The sequence below is a fragment of the Gossypium hirsutum genome, chromosome A13 (genome assembly GCF_007990345.1).
Source record: "Gossypium hirsutum isolate 1008001.06 chromosome A13, Gossypium_hirsutum_v2.1, whole genome shotgun sequence".
In the NCBI taxonomy this organism is placed as follows: Eukaryota; Viridiplantae; Streptophyta; class Magnoliopsida; order Malvales; family Malvaceae; genus Gossypium; species Gossypium hirsutum.
Genome location: NC_053436.1, coordinates 105,058,460 through 105,077,335, shown reverse-complemented (window position 1 = coordinate 105,077,335; position 18,876 = coordinate 105,058,460). Strand labels below are relative to the sequence as shown.

At 36.9% G+C, this 18,876-nt stretch overlaps 4 protein-coding genes and 1 pseudogene across 8 annotated transcripts; 3 read left to right on the top strand and 2 right to left on the bottom strand.

The window, feature by feature from the left end:
• Positions 1-1,299: 1,299 nt before the first annotated feature.
• LOC121212555 (FACT complex subunit SPT16-like) lies at positions 1,300-5,471 on the top strand (annotated as a pseudogene).
• A 650-nt stretch (positions 5,472-6,121) lies between these two features.
• LOC107893502 (FACT complex subunit SPT16) lies at positions 6,122-11,065 on the bottom strand. Of its 4 annotated transcripts, none has more exons than XM_016818516.2 (4): positions 10,656-11,065; positions 10,413-10,530; positions 10,262-10,316; positions 6,122-9,676 (listed from the first exon to the last, which is right to left on the bottom strand). In XM_016818516.2, the coding sequence occupies exon 4, from the start codon at positions 9,542-9,544 to the stop codon at positions 6,332-6,334; it is 3,213 nt and encodes a 1,070-aa protein (XP_016674005.1). In that variant the 5' UTR covers positions 9,545-9,676; positions 10,262-10,316; positions 10,413-10,530; positions 10,656-11,065; the 3' UTR covers positions 6,122-6,331. The 4 variants fall into 4 exon arrangements, with proteins under 4 accessions (XP_016674005.1, XP_016674004.1, XP_016674006.1 ...); XM_016818515.2 differs by having other exon boundaries at positions 6,122-9,613; XM_016818517.2 differs by having other exon boundaries at positions 6,122-9,613; positions 10,267-10,316.
• Positions 11,066-12,498: 1,433 nt separating this feature from the next.
• On the top strand, positions 12,499-12,915 carry LOC121212554 (polygalacturonase At1g48100-like). The gene has a single exon (XM_041085568.1). The coding sequence runs from the start codon at positions 12,499-12,501 to the stop codon at positions 12,913-12,915; it is 417 nt and encodes a 138-aa protein (XP_040941502.1).
• A 71-nt stretch (positions 12,916-12,986) lies between these two features.
• LOC107893504 (polygalacturonase At1g48100-like) lies at positions 12,987-14,638 on the top strand. The gene is made up of 5 exons (XM_016818520.2): positions 12,987-13,139; positions 13,228-13,272; positions 13,374-13,581; positions 13,685-13,766; positions 13,970-14,638. The coding sequence occupies exons 1-5, from the start codon at positions 12,987-12,989 to the stop codon at positions 14,469-14,471; spliced, it is 990 nt and encodes a 329-aa protein (XP_016674009.2). The 3' UTR covers positions 14,472-14,638.
• A 699-nt stretch (positions 14,639-15,337) lies between these two features.
• LOC107893505 (pyrrolidone-carboxylate peptidase 1) lies at positions 15,338-18,129 on the bottom strand. 2 transcript variants are annotated; one of them, XM_016818521.2, is made up of 5 exons: positions 17,763-18,129; positions 16,776-17,116; positions 16,098-16,202; positions 15,947-15,994; positions 15,338-15,827 (listed from the first exon to the last, which is right to left on the bottom strand). In XM_016818521.2, exons 2-5 carry the CDS (start codon positions 17,040-17,042, stop codon positions 15,585-15,587), a joined length of 663 nt encoding a protein of 220 aa, XP_016674010.1. In that variant the 5' UTR covers positions 17,043-17,116; positions 17,763-18,129; the 3' UTR covers positions 15,338-15,584. The 2 variants fall into 2 exon arrangements, with proteins under 2 accessions (XP_016674010.1, XP_040941501.1); XM_041085567.1 differs by lacking the exon at positions 17,763-18,129 and adding an exon at positions 17,432-17,749.
• Positions 18,130-18,876: the final 747 nt, after the last annotated feature.

Genomic DNA, 18,876 nt, shown 5'->3' with positions numbered 1-18,876 from the left:
TGGTGGTTGATATCAGTTGCACTATGTAAACATCTATATGATCTCATGAATAAGTAAGTAACCTTGAGTTTTAAACAAATTTAGACTGTAAAATAGAATGTCGATAATGGTAAGAAAAACTTATTCTAATCAACATTTGTAAGGTTGAAACACTTATTCAAATTAATATTAAACAGAGGAAGTAAACTTCTATAGATTCTTCTTGTGCATCCTGTACGTACCGTGAGGGCCAAAAGGTGTTTGATATTGATTTAAATAAGGAGTAAAATGTAAGGTGTTTAAAAATATTCTTACTTTACAACAGTGTAAAGTGTTCTTATTTTTTAACTACTAACTTTGTAAGCACCGAAATAACGATTTATGATTTATTATTAATTTCACTTTTATATTTGTAATATTTTCATATGTTGTTATTATTTTTGGTAATAATTCATTATGAAAGAGGGAAAGAAATTAATCATCAAAATAAAAATACAAAATGTTATCAATTGGTCCCGTAGCCAAGCCTTAGACAGCGGGAGTGGGTGTATAATAGCGGCGCGTGAAAGCCTTGCCGCAACATCTTGAAAAATTTTATTTCCTATTTTTAATATTAAATCTGATAACAATTGTTCTAAAAAAAAAAGTCTAATTGAGAATCCATCTATGGATTTATGTTTAATTGAACCATTCAACATCCTTAAAATAAATAAATAAAATACTCATGAGTCGTGTAAACATGTAAGCAAATATATATGAAGCTTTCACTCCACATTTTTTTGAAATAGAAAAATCTTAATAAAATTTTTACAAGCCCAAATCTAATAATTTATTTCGTTATTTACCTTTTCACATAGATTTGGCTGATAATTTATATATCACATATATGTTTCTATTTTTTTTTTGTATTTATGTTTCTATTTATATTTTTCATTTTTTTTTTTTTAGAATTTGTCTATTTATTTTCTCAGATAAAAATTCAAATCTAATTATTAACATAGTTGAAATTTTTCTTTTAAATATAAGTACATTACAAAACATATTTTTTTTTGGTAATTGTTAACAATTAGACTTTGAATTTTTAAATCCAAAAAATAAAAATACTAAATTCTTGAAAATAAAATTAAAAGACTAAATTCAACATATGAAAAGTAGAAAGAGTAAAGAAATTTTAACATTTATAATAGATCCCTACTCACTCCAGCTCTAGTGTAGAGTTCTAGACTGTTCTTAATAAAATCTAAATAATAAAACTCCCTCCTTCCAGTTCTATTCTCCCTCTCTTTTTACCTTCGTATTTTTTCTCCAATCCCATCCATCTTCAGGTTTTCGATTTTTTGCTTAAATCTTCTTCCATTTTCAATCTCCTCAATTAGTCCCCAAATTCCCTCTCTTTTTATTTATTTATTGGCGGCTCAATCTTCGTTTCTCTTGACTTTCACTATACTTCCCTTGTTTTCTAAGCCTCAAGCTTTGGGCTCTGTTTGTTTCGGCCGCTCTCTGCGAAACCGTAACCCTAGTTTTCGCGTCTTTCAACTTACTCTGAGGCCGCCGCGGGGGCAAAGAGAGCCTAGTTGCCTTCAGAGCTTTGGGATTTCTTCGTCTCCAGATTCAAGCTTAGTGCTAGCGGAGCTGGAACTGTTAGTTTTCTCATTCTGTTCCTTTTTAGTATTTATTTAAGTGTTTTCCACGTTTTGAAACTCTAATTTCCATTCGAGTTTGAGTTTCCTTTGATGAAGGTTTCCGTTGGTATTTGGACACCTAAAAACTAGGTTTTATATGTTCTCTAGTATTAATTTGTGAAACTCAGGCTTAATCGAAATTTAAAGTGTTTGTTTTGAATTCGAAGTTGTTGAATCTTTATTCGTAAAGAGTGAGATATTTTGGAATATTTAATTTGTTTGTTTACTTTTTGAAGTTTCTGAAGTGATTTCAGGTTTCTAAAAAACTAATCGATCCCTAAATTTTAGTCGTTAATAGTTGCTGCTGAATTGTTTTAGTAATTTGCTCATCTTTAACAATTGGTAATTGTGCAGCAGAGCTTCTCAATGACTGATCATAGGAGTACAAATGGCCAGCCTCCAAATGGGACAGCTCCTGGGTCAGGAAGTATTTACTCTATTAATCTGGAAAACTTCAGCAAACGTTTGAAGGCTTTGTATTCACACTGGAATGAGCACAAAGCTGAGCTTTGGAGTTCTTCTGATGTCCTTGCAGTAGCGACGCCACCACCTTCTGAAGATTTGCGTTACCTGAAATCTTCAGCTCTAAACATTTGGTTACTAGGTTACGAGTTTCCAGAGACAATAATGGTTTCACAAAGAAGCAGATACATTTTTGTGCAGCCAGAAGAAGGCTTCTCTACTTGAAGTTGTAAAGAAATCTGCCAAGGATGCTGTGGGGGTTGATGTTGTAATGCATGTGAAAGCAAAGACTGATGATGGAACTGCATTGATGGATGCTGTATTTCGGTCCATCAGAGCACAATACAAGGGTTCTGAAGATGCTCCTTTTTTTGGTTACATAGCTCGAGAGGCTCCTGAAGGAAAGCTTTTAGAAACATGGGCTGAAAAACTAAAAAGTGCTAGCTTTCAGCTTGTTGATGTAACAAATGGGTTGTCTGATCTTTTTGCTTTTAAGGACAAAGAAGAGCATATGAATGTGAAGAAAGCTGCTTATCTAAGTTACAATGTGATGAACAATGTTGTGGTTCCAAGGCTTGAGACTGTAATCGATGAGGAAAAAAAATCACTCATGCTACCTTGATGGATGAAACAGAGAAAGCCATAGGCAATCCTCAGCTAGCTAAAGTGAAGCTCAAGCCAGAGAATGTTGATATTTGTTACCCTCCCATATTTCAAAGTGGGGGTGAGTTTGATCTCAGACCTAGTGCTGCGAGTAATGAAGAGAATCTGTACTATGATTCTGCCAGTGTTATCTTGTGTGCAGTTGGAGCTCGCTATAACAGTTATTGCTCAAATATTGCCAGGACATTCTTGATTGATGCCACTCCAGTTCAGAGCAAGGCATATGAGGTTCTTCTTAAGGCCCATGAAGCTGCAATTAGTATGTTGAAACCTGGGAACAGAATCAGTGCAGCATATCAAGCAGCACTTTCAGTTGTTGAAAAGGAAGCTCCTGATTTGGTTCCAAATCTAACAAAATCTGCTGGGACAGGAATTGGTCTTGAGTTTCGTGAGTCGGGGCTTAATCTCAATATGAAGAATGAGCGTGTGGTGAAAGCTGGAATGGTTTTCAATGTGTCACTTGGTTTTCAGAATTTGCAGTGTGCGAGTAAAAATCCAAAGAACAAGAATTTTTCTCTGTTACTTGCTGATACTGTTATTGTTGGCGAGCAAAATACAGAAGTTGTCACTGGAAAGAGTTCCAAGGCTGTTAAGGACGTAGCTTATTCATTCAATGAGGATGAGGAAGAAGAAGATAAGCATGTGAAGGTTGAAACTAATGGTTCTGACCACTTCATGTCTAAGACAGTGCTCAGGTCGGATAATCATGAGATCTCTAAGGAAGAGTTAAGGAGGCAGCACCAAGCCGAACTTGCTCGTCAGAAGAATGAAGAAACAGCTAGACGGCTTGCAGGTGGACCTGAGACTGGAGACAATAGAGCAATTGCGAAGACAGCAGCTGATTTGATTGCCTATAAGAATGTCAATGACTTGCCCCCTCCAAGAGATTTTATGATTCAGATTGACCAAAAGAATGAAGCTGTGCTCTTGCCAATATACGGCAGCATGGTTCCTTTCCATGTGGCTACTATAAGGACAGTTTCAAGCCAGCAGGATACCAATCGGAATTGCTTTATTCGGATTATATTTAACGTTCCAGGGACTCCTTTTAGTTCCCATGATTCGAACTCGTTAAAGAATCAAGGGGCAATATATTTAAAAGAAGTCTCATTCCGTTCCAAGGATCCAAGGCACATCAGTGAAGTTGTACAGCAGATTAAAACACTTCGTCGGCATGTTGTTGCTAGGGAATCTGAGAAAGCTGAGAGGGCAACCTTGGTTACTCAGGAGAAACTCCAACTTGCAGGAAATAGGTTCAAGCCTATTAGGCTACCTGACCTTTGGATTCGTCCTGTTTTTGGTGGTCGTGGGAGGAAGATTCCAGGAACACTTGAAACTCATGTTAATGGTTTTCGATATTCTACTACTAGAGCTGATGAGCGTGTTGATGTTATGTATGGGAACATAAAGCATGCATTCTTCCAGCCTGCAGAGAAAGAAATGATCACTCTCCTTCACTTTCATCTGCACAATCACATAATGGTGGGAAACAAAAAAACTAAAGATGTGCAATTTTATGTTGAGGTTATGGATGTTGTCCAGACATTGGGAGGGGGAAAGAGGTCTGCTTATGATCCAGATGAAATTGAAGAAGAGCAAAGGGAGAGGGATAGGAAGAATAAGATCAACATGGATTTCCAGAGTTTTGTGAATCGAGTTAATGATCTCTGGGGCCAGCCTCAGTTTAATGGTCTCGATCTTGAGTTTGATCAGCCTCTTAGAGAACTGGGCTTCCATGGTGTCCCTCACAAAGCCTCAGCTTTTATCGTCCCGACTTCTAGCTGTCTGGTCGAGCTGGTAGAAACTCCTTTCCTTGTGGTCACCTTAAGTGAGATCGAGATTGTGAACTTGGAGAGAGTTGGTCTTGGGCAAAAGAATTTTGACATGACCATTGTGTTTAAGGACTTCAAGAGAGATGTGCTCAGGATTGATTCTATTCCTTCAACCTCACTTGATGGCATCAAGGAATGGCTTGATACTACGGACCTCAAGTATTATGAGAGCAGGTTGAATCTGAACTGGCGGCAGATTCTGAAGACAATTACTGATGATCCACAGAGCTTCATTGAAAATGGGGGTTGGGAATTTTTGAACTTGGAGGCTAGTGATTCAGAGTCTGAGGATGAAGAGGAGTCAGATCAGGGTTATGAGCCATCTGATATGGAGTCTGAATCTGAGTCAGAGGATGATGACTCTGATAGTGCATCACTAGTTGAATCTGAGGATGAAGAGGAGGAAGATTCTGAGGAAGACTCGGAAGAAGAAAAGGGAAAAACATGGGAGGAGTTGGAGAGGGAAGCGAGCAATGCAGACAGGGAGAAAGGGAATGAATCAGATAGTGAGGAGGATAGGAGGCGAAGGAAATGAAGGCTTTTGGGAAATCTCGAGCGCCTCCTAGTAGTGCTATTCCCAAACGTTCCAAGCTACGATAGTTGTGATAGTATTTCTTTTAGTTACATTGCGAGTTTTTTTTTGTTTGGTGGGGGGTTAATGTTTAGACATGATTTAGTAGCAGCTAGTGCTTTAGAAGAATGTTGTTTTCTAACATAGCTCTGAATTCAGAAGTGTCATCATATGGATCCTGTTCCTTTGTCTTAAGCAGTTAGGCAGTAAGTTTGATTATCTGGAGGATGGTTTTGTTTGTAAATTTGTGGCATCAGTTCAATGGGAGTAAAATTTTTATTATTTCGTCTCTTTTTAGTCCCTTTATTGGATTTTTTTTCTTAGAAAGTATCAAATTTATGGGACTGGATTTACAAAATTACTTGCCTGCCGTTGTACTTGTTCAAGGAAGAGGTCTTTTCATCTTTTTTGGCTTTATGCCTCGTATGGCATGTACCACTTTATTTCAATATCAAAAAAGAAAAAGAAAATCTGTTTTTTTAACTTCGCCTATGGTGTAAACCATTTTTTGATGTTTATAAATGTGGTAGGGTGCTATTTAGACTGCTTAATTTACAAGCTTCATCTCCCAGGATGTTGTGAAGCTCTCAGGTCCAAAGTCTCGTGAAGCCAAGATAAGCATGCTTGATCATGCCAATGCCCAGTTGCTGGAACTTGAATTATGCTAGTGGTAATTTCATCTTTATGATCCTACCTTGCAGACACAGTTACCAGATTAATTTCCTTTTGTTTCTGCAGTTTTATCTTTGTTGCATTATTTACAGTCAGCATGTTTTTGCAGGCTCTGGTACCTCACCGCGAGGCAATTAGTTTGCTCATTACATTGTTGCAAAAACCTAATGACAGTTGTCTAGTTCCTGTTGTTTGGTTATAAATTCATAATATGGAGGGGCTAGAATAAAAATGAGAGCAGGTGAGATGCACATCCAAGATTACAGGTAAAACCTCCATGATATTTCGTCTTAGCTAATTTACTGGTAAAAGTTTATAACAAGTTGATTGACACACAAAAAAGCGATGGAAAGCAACAAAAAAAAAAAAACCTTGATTAAACATATACTACTGAAAGCAACTAGTATTATTTAGTACGACTACCATATTTTACTAGGTTGCTGGTACTACATTTGTTTTCAAAAAGCATGTCACCTCAATTTGGACCTCTTCGGAAGGTTACTGCTGGGTCTCTTATCAGGTACACGACCTTTACCGAAAGCCTTCATCTTTCTTCTCTTCCTTTCTTCCTCGCTATCGGAATCATCTCCTTTCTCTCTATCTGCATAGCTCGCTTCCCTCTCCAACTCTTCCCAAGTCTTTCCTTCATCTTCCTCCGAATCTTCATCTGAGTCTTCTTCGTCATCATCTTCAGATTCAACCAACGATTCACTATCATCATCCTCATCCTCTGATCCTGATTCAGACTGCACATCTGAAGGCACATACCCTTGGTCAGACTCTTCTGAGTTCTCAGACTCGGAATCACTGACTTCCATGTTCAAAAATTCCCATCCACCATCTTCAATGAACTTTTCTGGATCATCAGTGATAGTTTTCAGTATAGGACGCCAATTCAAATTTAGTCTGCTCTCATAGTACTTGAGATCAGTGGTATTAAGCCACTCTTTGATGCCATCTAGTGATGTAGAGGGAATCGAGTCAATCCGAAGGACATCTCGCTTGAAGTCCTTGAATACAATAGTCATATCAAAATTCTTCTGCCCCAGACCAACTCTTTCGAGGTTAACTATCTCAATCTCACTTAGGGTGATCACCACAAAAGGAGTCTCTATTAGCTCAACCAGGCAGTTTGATGTTGGCACAATGAAAGCAGAGGCTTTATGGGGAACCCCATGGAAGCCAAGCTCTCTCATAGGCTGATCAAATTCAAGGTCAAATGCTTTAAATTGAGGCTGTCCCCACAAATCATTAACCCGATTCACAAAGTTCTGGAAGTCCGTGTTAATTTTATTCTTTCGGTCACGCTCGCGTTGCTCTTCCTCAATCTCATCAGGGTCATAGGCAGATCTCTTCCCACCACCCAATGTCTGAACTATATCCATCACCTCTATATAAAACTGCACATCCTTGGTTTTCTTATTACCAACCATGATGTGATTATGTAAATGAAAGTGCACCAGAGTGATCATTTCTCGCTCTGCTGGCTGGAAGAAGGCATGCTTGATGTTTCCAAACATCACATCAACACGTTCATCAGGCCTTGAAGTAGAATACCTGAATCCGTTTGTGTGAGCTTCCAGTGAACCTGTCAGCTTTCTACCACGACCACCAAAAGGGGGACGAATCCATAGATCGTGCAACTTAATTGGCTTGAACTTGGCTGATGCAAGTTGCAGCCTCTCCTGGGTAACTAAAGTTGCCCTCTCAGCCCTTTCAGACTCTCTAGAATTAACTTGCCGGCGGAGTGTTTTGATTTGCTGCACGACTTCAATGATATGCCTGGAGTCCTTAGAGCGAAATGAAACCTCTTTCAAGTATATTGATCCTTGAAACTTGAGAGAGTTTGCATCATGCGGAGTGAAAGAGGTGCCAGGTACATTGAATATTATCCTGATATAACTAGTACGGTTACTATCCTGTTGGCTGGACACACTCTTCACTGTAGCCACATGGAAAGGGACCATGCTACCATAAATTGGTAAGAGGATAGCTTCATTCTTCTGGTCAACCTGAATCATCAAATCTCTAGGAGGAGGCAGATCATTAACATTCTTATATGCAATCAAATCACCTACTGTTTTCACTGCACCGCGATTATCTGCTGCATTAGCACCCCCACCAGCAAGTCTCCTTGCGGTTTCTTCGTTCTTCTGGCGAGCAAGTTCAGCTTGATGCTGCCTTCTTAGCTCTTCTTTAGACATTTCGTGGTTGTCTGACCTGAGTGTTGTCTTGGAGAATAATGTCTCATTACCATTATCCTCGGCTTTAACCTTCATCTTCTCTTCTTCTTCATCATCTTCATTAAATGAGTATGCCACATCTTTGACAGCTTTAGAACTTTTCGAAGTTAAGACATCTGGTACTTTCTCACCAACAATGACTGTATCTGCAAGCAACACCGAGTATTTTCGAGTCTTGGGGTTGTTCGTCTCCGTCTGCAAGTTCTGGAAACCAAGTGAGACGTTGAAAACCATCCCTGGTTTCAAGATTCGGTCATTCTTGGCATTAAGGCTGAGCCCCGTCTCACGAAACTCAAGGCCTATTCCAGTCCCTGCAGTTTTAGTCAAGTTTGCAGCTAATTCAGGAGCCTCCTTCTCTACCACTGAGACTGCTGCCTGATAAACAGAATTCACCTTGTTCCCAGATTTCAAAGCACCAATGGCTGCTTCGTGAGCTTTAAGGAGGACCTCATAAGCCTTGCTTTGTTTGGAATTGGCATCAATCAGAAAGGTTCGAGCAATATTTGAACAGTAACTGTTGTATCGAGACCCAAGTGCACATATAATTACACTGGTTGAGTCATAGTAAAGATTCTCATCATTGCTTGAAGCACTTGGTTTTAGATCAAATTCTCCTCCACTTTGAAAAATTGGAGGGTAACAAATGTCAATGTTCTCAGCCTTCAATTTCACCTTAATCCGTCCTGGTTCCAGTATAGTCTTCTCTGTATCATCCATCAATGTTGAGTGAGAAACCTTCCTCTCCTCATCAATTGCCTTCTCAAGTTTGGGCACCACAAATTGCCTCATAACAGATGAAGTCAAGAATGCAGCTTTTTTCACATTTGTAAGCTCAGTTTCATCTTTCACAGCAAACAAGTCAGAAAACCCAGTTGTAACATCACTTAGCTCAAATTTTGCACTCTTTAACTTTTCATCCCATGTCTCTAGAAACTTCCCCTCAGGTGCCTCCCTTGATATGTGACCAACAATAGGCACATTATGATCACCAGAGCTAGCCTGAGAATGAATAGCTCGAAAAATGGTATCCATGAGACCGGTTCCATCATCACCCTTGGCCTTCACATGAATAACGACTTCAACATCAATAGCTTCTCTGGCAGACTTCTTCACAACATCAAGCAAAGAGGCCTTTTTTTGGCTACACAAGAAATGGATCTGTTTCTTCAAGAAAACCATAATGGTTTCCGGGAATTCATAGCCTACCAACCAAATATTCAGTGCAGAGGATTTCAAGTACCTCAGATCCTCTGAAACTGGTGGAGTTGCAATGGCGAGAGCACTGGAAGAACCCCATAGATCGGTATTGTGTTTATTCCAATGTGAATATAACATTTTCAACCGCTTGCTGAAGTTATCCAGGTTGATGGCATATGGGTTGGCAGCTGCCGCCGGCTTGCCATTTGCAGGCTTGACATTTCTATTCCGGTTGTCAGCCATAGGGAATCACTCAAATGCTGAACTTGAATCAAGGAAGTAAAGCTTGTTGGGTGTGGCGGTCAGCATATACTGTGATAAACAACAAAGAGTTATCAGTTCTCATCTCCTTTTTCTATTTGGCGATACTTCAACCTGAAACATTCCATTAGCTATATGATTTATGCTGCATGCACTTGAAATAATCTCAGCCTGATATGCATAATAAGATTAGATAAAGGAAGTAACAAAATGATTGGAAAAATTAAAAAGTTCAATGGCTGAAACCATTAACACAGCACAAGCTGATGAATATCCTATCTCCCAAGAGGGTAGTATTATAAAACCGAATTTCGTTTTATCCGTTGTTGGATTAAGCGGCAAAGAGTTTAATATCCCCGCAAAGAGTTTAATATCCCTTCACTAAAATTTCGGGTTCAAATCTCGTGGATAGAAAATTAACGCTGAAATAGTTTCTCATTTTGACTTGAATCGATCTTGAACAAAATATAGCTGAAATAATTTCTCGTTTTGACTGACTCGATCTCGAACTAAATATCAGAATTTTCAGCCAAAAAAGCTTTGTGCCACTTGTCATTTTCCACTGAATTAATTGTTGGTATCATGTATATGTTCAATGGTGGTATCATATTCAGACTGTCTAAATTATCTGGTTAAAACTAATTTATTTCCTTTTAATCAGATATTTCATGCACTAGAAAGAGATTATTGAGCAAATACCTTACAGCTTTCTGTCTCCCTTAGAGCGGAAGCAGCAGCTCTTTTGTTACGGACCCTGATACAACGAATTCTAAATTCACGTCAGCTTTGAATTCATCATATTACAACGATTCATTCATAGAACAAAATTTCACTGGCAAAAAGAGATCACCTGCGAAGGAAAAAAGCCTTTAGCTGTATCAAATCCTCAATTTTTCGATGGCGAAAGCTAAATTCCAGAAAACCCAATCACCAGATTTCCAGCATGAAGCAGTCGATCCTTGGTTTCACTATCCATACAAAAAAAAAAGAAAAAAAAAAGATGATGATCTAGAAAGAAGAAAACAGTTAACCTTTACCAATAGAGAACAAGATTGAAAATGTAAATAAAATTGGGTCAAGATGAAGAACCAACCTGCGAGGATATCATCTGAGTGAAATCAAAGAAGACAGCAAAGAAAAAAGGATAAGCAGATGACGATGACGAAAAGTGGATGCGATTTGAAGAATATGGATGGTGTTTTCTTTATTTGGGAGGATTGGGCAAAGAGAGAAAGTGGATCAGATATGAAAGATCATCGTTTTAAGGATTATGAAATAGATAGTAATAATGGAGAAATGGGAAATATGAAGCAGCAGCAGCAGGATGGGGAAGATAATGGCAATGGTGAAAAAAAGAATGGAGAAAGAAGGAAATAGGAGAATGAAGGCTAAATAGTAAAATAGCCTATGGAGATTTTTCCTTTAAAAATAATTTGTTGGAAAGATCAATTATGAGATGTTTCAAGGCTTAGGTCAATTCTTTCTTCTTCTTTTTTCGATTATTTTTCTTTTTGTTTTATTTACATATTTTTTTTATTTAATGAAGTGCTTGTTGTAATTTATAATCATCTTTTGGACCATTTACTGTGTAGCCTTTAGAATCAAGTCGTGTGTCATAATTATATTTCAAGGAATTATATAACTTTTTTTTTTGGAAATAGTAATTTAATTTTTAATTAATTTAGATTTTAAATGTTCGAATATTTTGAATTTAAATAATTTCAACTTCATGTTCTTCTGAATTTGGATTATTCAACTTTATTTATTAATTTTTTTCATATTAAATAATATAAACTTCACCTTAGATTAGATATTTGAATCGATTTGCATCCTTTTGAGTTTAGATCTTAAATTATTTTTAATTTACATTATTAAGTATTTATAATAAAAACGAGCTGAGTCTAACTTAGTCCAATCAAAATCAAATTTTAAGAATTAAAAAAAAAAAGTTGGGCCAAGGTTTGTTTGTTAAGAGTATATTAAGGAATGGTTAGTGTCAGGCTGAAAATCTTCATTAAAGGGTTAATTCATAGTAAGTCCTTATGCTACGTCTTAAGTTTTAAATTAAAAAAATCATTTTAGATTTAAATTATTTATAAATTTTGGTGGTTGAATTTTATAATCGAATCGAATTTGAATTCAGATTAAAACATAGATTGCCCGGAAAAGGGAAACATTGGGCTTGTGGTTGAGGTTGGCCTTTAGTTTTATAAAACCAAATCTTTATTGGGCCAGTGCATAATTTCCTCTTTCAAATCCTCATTTGAATTGGGCACTGCCCAAAAACACTTATGCATCTCACCTTAAATCTCTCATAGAAGCCATTTTCTTAAAGCATCACATTCACAAAAAGAAGGAACATTTTTATCCCTAAAACTCCCACCTGTCATCTGACTTTTTGGATCCCAAAATGTGGTTAAGCTCCATTTCTAAAATAAGTAAGGAAATGGGACCATGAACAGAGGATGAAACCCAACAGCCAAAGCATGCCCTGCTGATTTTACAACGGCCCCATCTCAATATCTCCACATCCTCTAGAATGTGGCCAACCCCTATACATATAGCATGGAACTGGTCGGTTTCTTGCCACTATTTGTAAAATTGATGACCACAAACCAAAATGGTGCTTCCCATTGAGAATTCCTCTCTTGCAACTCAATATTCTTTCAGCCGCTATCTCTTGCTACAAGTGGTCAGTGGTCACATTATATGGGGACCTTGTTGCTTGCTTCTCTTGTAACTTCCATGATCTTTAGGTGAAGAACCAGTGACAAATTCTTTGAATGTCAAAAGTGAGAATTTGGTTAATGGCTATAATGCTATATACCACCTAGTACACAGGGCAAACCTAGGATAGTGGAGCCTGCTTTTGCTCTATAAGTAGAGGGTACTGATATTTTTCATTACATCCCTCCACTCACTCCTCACTCAAGCTAATGGCTAAGCTCACCATGCCCTTTCATCAAGTTCTTCAATTGCTTTTCTTTATCTTTTCATGCCTGTTCTTCGTTACCATTCAAAGCAGACATCATTATGGCCACTCAGAACAGGAGCAATTCCACATTGTGTCTCATGTTTCTCTTCCTCCTTCACTTGCACCAGAAGCTGCTGTTGCTCGTCCAAGTTACAGTGTCTTCAATGTACTTGATTTTGGTGCTGTTGGGGATAGAGTCACTGATGATACTCAAGCATTTAAGTTGGCTTGGGACATGGCATGCCAAATTAAATCAGCTGTTCTTCTAGTTCCTGATGGCTATTCCTTTATGTTACAATCTACAATCTTTGCAGGACCTTGTAAGACTGTTGGCCTTGTGTTTCGGGTAATAAACGTTGTCATTTTCGGCTTAGATTGAGCTTTATATATTCTGTAACATTTTAACCATTGACTAGTTCGGATTTTGGTGAGAAGATTGATGGAATTATAATGCCACCTGATGGACCTGATTCTTGGCCAAGAAATATCAGCAAACGACAATGGCTAGTCTTCTATAGAATCAACGGGATGTCAATGCAAGGTGGTGGCCTTGTAGATGGCAAGGGAGAGAATTGGTGGAATCTTCCCTGCAAGCCTCACAAAGTAATCCACCGTCCTCATGTTTTAACATTCATGTTACTTAATTCACCATTAAAGTCCATGACTAACATATTATGTGTCTGCTAAGCAGGGAGTTAATGGAACAACAATGTCTGGCCCCTGTGATAGCCCTGTAGTAAGTACAACTGAGACTTGCACTTTAAGTGGCCCTTCCTTTTTCGAAAAGCAAATTCTTTCAGGTTTTTTGAACATGTATCACTGGGTTTCTTAATGCAGGCTATAAGGTTTTTCATGAGCTCTAACTTGACAGTTAAAGGACTTAAAATCAAGAACGGTCCACAGTTCCATTTCCGGTTTGATGCCTGCCATGGCGTTCGTGTAGAATCGCTAACCATCAAAGCACCAGCCCAAAGTCCCAACACAGATGGAATTCACATTGAGAACACAAATAATGTGCAGATTTATAATTCCATCATATCCAACGGTGAGTTTTCATACAAAATGACACATGGTCATACATATAATCAGAATATAGTGCTTACAACTCTTTGAAATACTTCACATGTACTACATTTATGATCTTTTAGGTGATGATTGTATATCAATTGGAGCTGGTTGCTATGATGTTGATATAAACAACATAACTTGTGGTCCAAGTCATGGAATAAGGTATGCAAAACCGTTAGTATCATAGGCTTCAGAGTTGCCAATGAATTTCTTAACCTATCAAACATCTTAGGGCGGCGGAAGGATGCTATTTATGTCTCTTTTCTTCACCTCATTATTATTTAGTTTCATTTCTAATTGAGTACCATTATGTTCTATTTAAAACTTTCTAGGTTAGGCTAACATCTTTTTATTTCTTATTGCAGCATTGGTAGTCTCGGCATCAATAAATCACGTGCCTGCGTTTCAAACATCAGCGTTTCGGATTCGGTCATACAACATTCCAATAACGGCATTCGAATTAAAACCTGGCAAGGCGGCTCCGGTTGCGTGTCAAAAGTTGAATTCAGTAACATCCATATGGAAGCTGTTCAGAATCCGATTATCATAGACCAATACTACTGCCTCACCAAAAACTGCAGTAACCAAACGAGTGCAGTTGTTATTAATGACATTTCCTACAGTAATATTAAGGGTTCATTTGATGTTAGAAGTCCACCAATGAGTTTTGCTTGTAGTGACTCAATTCCATGCACAAACCTTAAACTGACACAAGTAGAGCTGCTACCTGCTGCCAAAGGTCGCACTGTGGCAAATCCCTTTTGCTGGAATGCTTATGGAACTGTCCTCAAACAAACTATTCCACCAATTTATTGCTTGATGGAGGAAACTAATGCCACAATTGATAACACACTATTATGTGGATAGTTGTTGAATCACATGGCCATGTAAAATATATAAGATTAATCAGCTGTATAAGTACCTAAAGGAATAGATCAAGAAAGAAGAAAATGATGGATTCTCAAGTTGTATGAAATTCAATCCAGTGCTAGGAAAAAAGCCTTATCTTATTATGGCATTTCATACCAGAAATTCCTTTCTTTCTTGATTAGTAAAAAATCTGAACCGGAGATGCCATAGAGCTAAGTGGATCTCAGCTTTCAGTTCATACGGCAGGACGTTGACACCAGAGGTAATTCAATGATGTAAATTTGCAGCAACAAACTCAAGTAACTGGACAACCAAAGGGCAACTAACTTACTGATTATGCGCAATGGTTCACCCATACCAAAACACAATATTAACTTGAAGATATCCCATAACCCATCCCTTAATTACATTATCTGTTAGAAGTATAATATTAACTTGAATCAGAAAATAACCCCACCAACATAGCATATACAAGATAATAAGCCCTCCAGCCTTTGTTATTTACAGCATGAAAAGAAACTAAATTAAGCTGGCATGCAACTTCATACTTAAAAAGATAATTTGTCTAGCATGAAACTTGCTATAAGCATCGAGGGTGAAAGAGGAAATGAGTTAGTGAATGTAATCTTAAGTTATGTAAAGTCTTCCCTGAATGTCATAGTTCAAACCTAATTCATTTCAGTTTCTGCACTACATCAACAGATGGTTCAACCTTATTTATAAAAAGCCTTTAAGGAAAGCAGACCACCAGATAATTAAGGATTAGCTAGAATGATAACAGAGCAAAAATACAGTTAGGGATAAGAAAAAATGCAAGAAGAGATACTCAAAAGTCAGAAGAAAAAGTAAATATTCTGGTAATAGAAGCAAACAGGAATTTATTGACATATTAACATGAAGATTCAAGAAATTTCCATGCAGCAGAGGAAGCATTAGAGAAATAAAAGAAATACATAAGGCGTATGTGCTGAAATACAGTTTTTATTCATTCACATACACTTATCCTTTTATTAAAGACTTTCAACAAACATGCATCCTTCCATCCACCACTCACATACAACCGTACAACCATATCAATTTCTGGACATAAAGATGAGTGGATGCAGTATGTTACTGACATAGAGAAGCGAGTACCACCAACAAGGAAGCGGCAAATTTCATTTGGGTCTCCTCATCTATGGTCAAGAAGAGAGGGACATGGACAAAGAGAGATTTGATCCCATTCTGTTCGGCAAAGCGAAGGGAGTGATAGTAAACATAATTGCACACAAACCGTCCTGCATCATCGGAGGTCATCACCTCAAATCCCTTCTTTGCTAAGGCCTTTGTAATCTCCTCAACAGGAAGAGAAGTCTGCACAGAGGTAACAAAGGAAACTCTTTAACAATGGAGGTAAGAAATGAAAGAATAAATTATAGGTGTAATTTAACCATGCTAAGCAGCAAATGATATCTTAAAGAAAACAATACTACCTCTCTTACACGTGAAATTCCACCATCTGCAGGAATAATGGGTACTTTCTGTAATCAATAGAAAATGTTAACAAAAGAAAGAATGTTTGAAAAAAAAGAGGCATGCCAAGTTGCACATGTACCATAAAAGTGGAAAAGGATTATATCTAACCTGAGGTTTCCATCCCATCTCATCAGGGCAACGGAAAGTAGCTTCATTCGCAGCTTGACGCTCAACAGCAAATCTACTTGCACCACTATTGACTCCAAAATGTACCTGAAGAAACATTGTAAGAATGACCAAGATATGTGAGCCTTCATTTGTCAGACAGAGAGTTGGATTTCACCAAAGACTAGTAATTAAGATAACAACTGTTGAAATCCCTAATAAACAATGAATAAAAATTGGCCTCACTTATTGCAAAAGTGCTTATTTCATGTATTTAAGATATCAAAGAAAGTATAAAGAAGATGGCCGAAAGAACCGGACAACCTTGGACTACCTGATTGGCTGATCATATATCCCAATCCCATAACATGCATTTTTACCATGGATTTATCAGGTATTGGCACATTACCAAATCACATTACAGATATTTTAACCTTTTTACTTTTAGCAATAGATGAATATGTGGGGGTTGTAATCACAACAAAAGATCCTTTTTATGCATTAATCAGGTACCAGAAAAGGCTTCAGCCTACTTTATGCAAAGCTAAAACAAATTACTACGCATTACACTATAATAAAAGAATTCCGACAACATAAACAGAGATTACCAAGGCAGCTACGAAGTTGACATGAATGTATGAAAATAAGCAATTACTACACAATAGAAAGTGAGTAACTAACCCAAATAATTCTCCCAGAACAAGAAGATTCAGAATCCTTGCCGGTTAAGGCAGATTGCAATGTCTGGTATAGTTGAGGGAGTGCTCCCTGACCTGCAGTCTCAAGAACGCTACAGCTGCCAAGAATAACACCTTTTGGCAAACCTTTCTTTTCTGTATACTCTTTTAAATTACTGACAATTGTTTCAGTTGGATTCTCTGAAACTCCATGGAATTTCTTAAAACCAGTCACATGGATGGTTACTGCTGCTGGCCCTTCGGACCCCATCAATCAATCAACTAATTTTGGATGATAGTGACAATCTATTATCGCATGAAAATTTGATTTAGTTACCTAAGTACCTACATTAACCAACGTAACATAAGTTAACAGAACCAGGAACACACAAGCTTGATGAAACAGGAAACTGGGACCTCCTCCCACTTTCAAATTTCATAACTTTCATGGTTAACAATTATCCACTTCATCCCCAAACAGTTTGCAAGAACACATGCAACTCTCAATACCAATTAAGATGTAACTAAAAAAGATCAAAAATTGGTAGCAGGGAAATGAGTTTTAGCTTCTAGTGCATCAATTTAACCACCTAACAATGTATGTTTATACAAAAGAATTCCGATGACAAATTCACAAAACAATATATAAATTAACAAAACCTTCAAAAACCCAAAACTTCAAAAAGCCTTGAAAGCATCTAGATGTAAGAGAAAAGAATGATTATTCATGAATCTGCAGAAAGGAACAAGTTAAGGGGAAATTGAAAAACTGGGTGAGCAAAAGTCAATAATCTACTTCTAAAACCATCGATTAAAAATCTGAAAAAAAAATTCAGATAACCTAATCTAAAACCAATCAATTTAATAGGGAAGTCTACAATTGAAAATTCAATATAAGACCAATAGGTGCTTAAAAACCAAGCCAAGATAGAAAATTTATGAAATACCCAGATGGGCAAAAACAAGAAAAAATAAAAACCCTGAACTCTACCTGGGAAGCAAAGGGCAGAGATTAGAACATGTCACATGTGAAATGAAAAAAAAAAGACCAAAAAAGAATAAAGAAGTTTTATTTTGCTGGCCGGTAATGTTGACGAAAAAGGCAAGAGAAAGAAAAATGAAATGACTCAACCACCAGTCTTATCTGATATAAAGTTGATTTAAATAAAACAATGGTTAAGCTGATGTTAGAGATTCCCACTTGATTAAAAGAAAGAGAAGAAAGTAAAACAAAACAAAAAAAAAAACCCAATAGAAATTGTATTACTATTTTTATATCTATCCATTTCTATGCAATGTCCATTTCAAAGAAGGAAAAAGAAATACTGTATCCACATTGTATTTATACCATTGATTCTATCTTGTTTTCCAAATTTTGAACCTTCGAGTTGAATAACATCAGACTCTTAATTAGAGAATAATGTTTCATTTATGTATAAAATTTAAACTCTTTATTACTCCATCCATTAAAAATTAATAAATTTAGTATTGATGTTATCATTTTCCTACTTGGACAGAGACAACTAAGTACAATAATTAGAGTAGGTGATCCCTCCAACAAACAAAGATTAGGTTATGGAACATTGATGGTTTCATGGATCATGTGTAAGTTGAATGATTGGAAACATTATATTCCAACATGGCATAAGACATTGTAAAATTCTAAAAGATTACCCCACAGACAAAGGGTACCAATGATTTGTCAATTGTCATTTAGTTGGCTTTGGCTAAGGTTTGTTTTTCTTAGAAAAGGTCAAATTGCGGTTATAATCCCTTTACTATTCTTAAATTTATAAGATCATTAGTTAGTCCATGTTAGAGTATTACAATATGAAGCTTAATTAGCTAAACTTGAATGTAATTGATTGATTATAGTTGGTATGGTGTACAAGAGTTACACAATTATACAATTGTTGTAATCTAGGTTTTCGTAATCAGTTTGGTGGTCAATTCGATTAATTCATCAGTTCATATAGTTCAGTTAAATAAAATATTAAAATTTATTAAAATATTTTTTTAAAAAAATATGTTCAATATGTTCAACCAGTTCATTTAAACTCGCGAGTCAATTGATCTGATATCGTTCTTCGAATTAATACTTTAAC

What these genes read in the sequence shown, in the direction of transcription:
- LOC107893502 (XM_016818516.2), bottom strand. Translation starts at nt 9,544, where the DNA reads ATGGCTGACAACCGGAATAGAAATGTCAAGCCTGCAAATGGCAAGCCG.
- LOC121212554 (XM_041085568.1), top strand. Translation starts at nt 12,499, where the DNA reads ATGGCTAAGCTCACCATGCCCTTTCATCAAGTTCTTCAATTGCTTTTC.
- LOC107893504 (XM_016818520.2), top strand. Translation starts at nt 12,987, where the DNA reads ATGCCACCTGATGGACCTGATTCTTGGCCAAGAAATATCAGCAAACGA. An exon ending in TAATTCCATCATATCCAACG is followed by an intron (nt 13,582 to 13,684) that starts GTGAGTTTTCAT and finishes ATGATCTTTTAG; the next exon opens with GTGATGATTGTATATCAATT. An exon ending in GGTCCAAGTCATGGAATAAG is followed by an intron (nt 13,767 to 13,969) that starts GTATGCAAAACC and finishes TTCTTATTGCAG; the next exon opens with CATTGGTAGTCTCGGCATCA.
- LOC107893505 (XM_016818521.2), bottom strand. Translation starts at nt 17,042, where the DNA reads ATGGGGTCCGAAGGGCCAGCAGCAGTAACCATCCATGTGACTGGTTTT. An exon ending in AGATGGGATGGAAACCTCAG is followed by an intron (nt 15,995 to 16,097) that starts GTTAGATATAAT and finishes TATTGATTACAG; the next exon opens with AAAGTACCCATTATTCCTGC. An exon ending in GAATTTCACGTGTAAGAGAG is followed by an intron (nt 15,828 to 15,946) that starts GTAGTATTGTTT and finishes ACCTCTGTGCAG; the next exon opens with ACTTCTCTTCCTGTTGAGGA.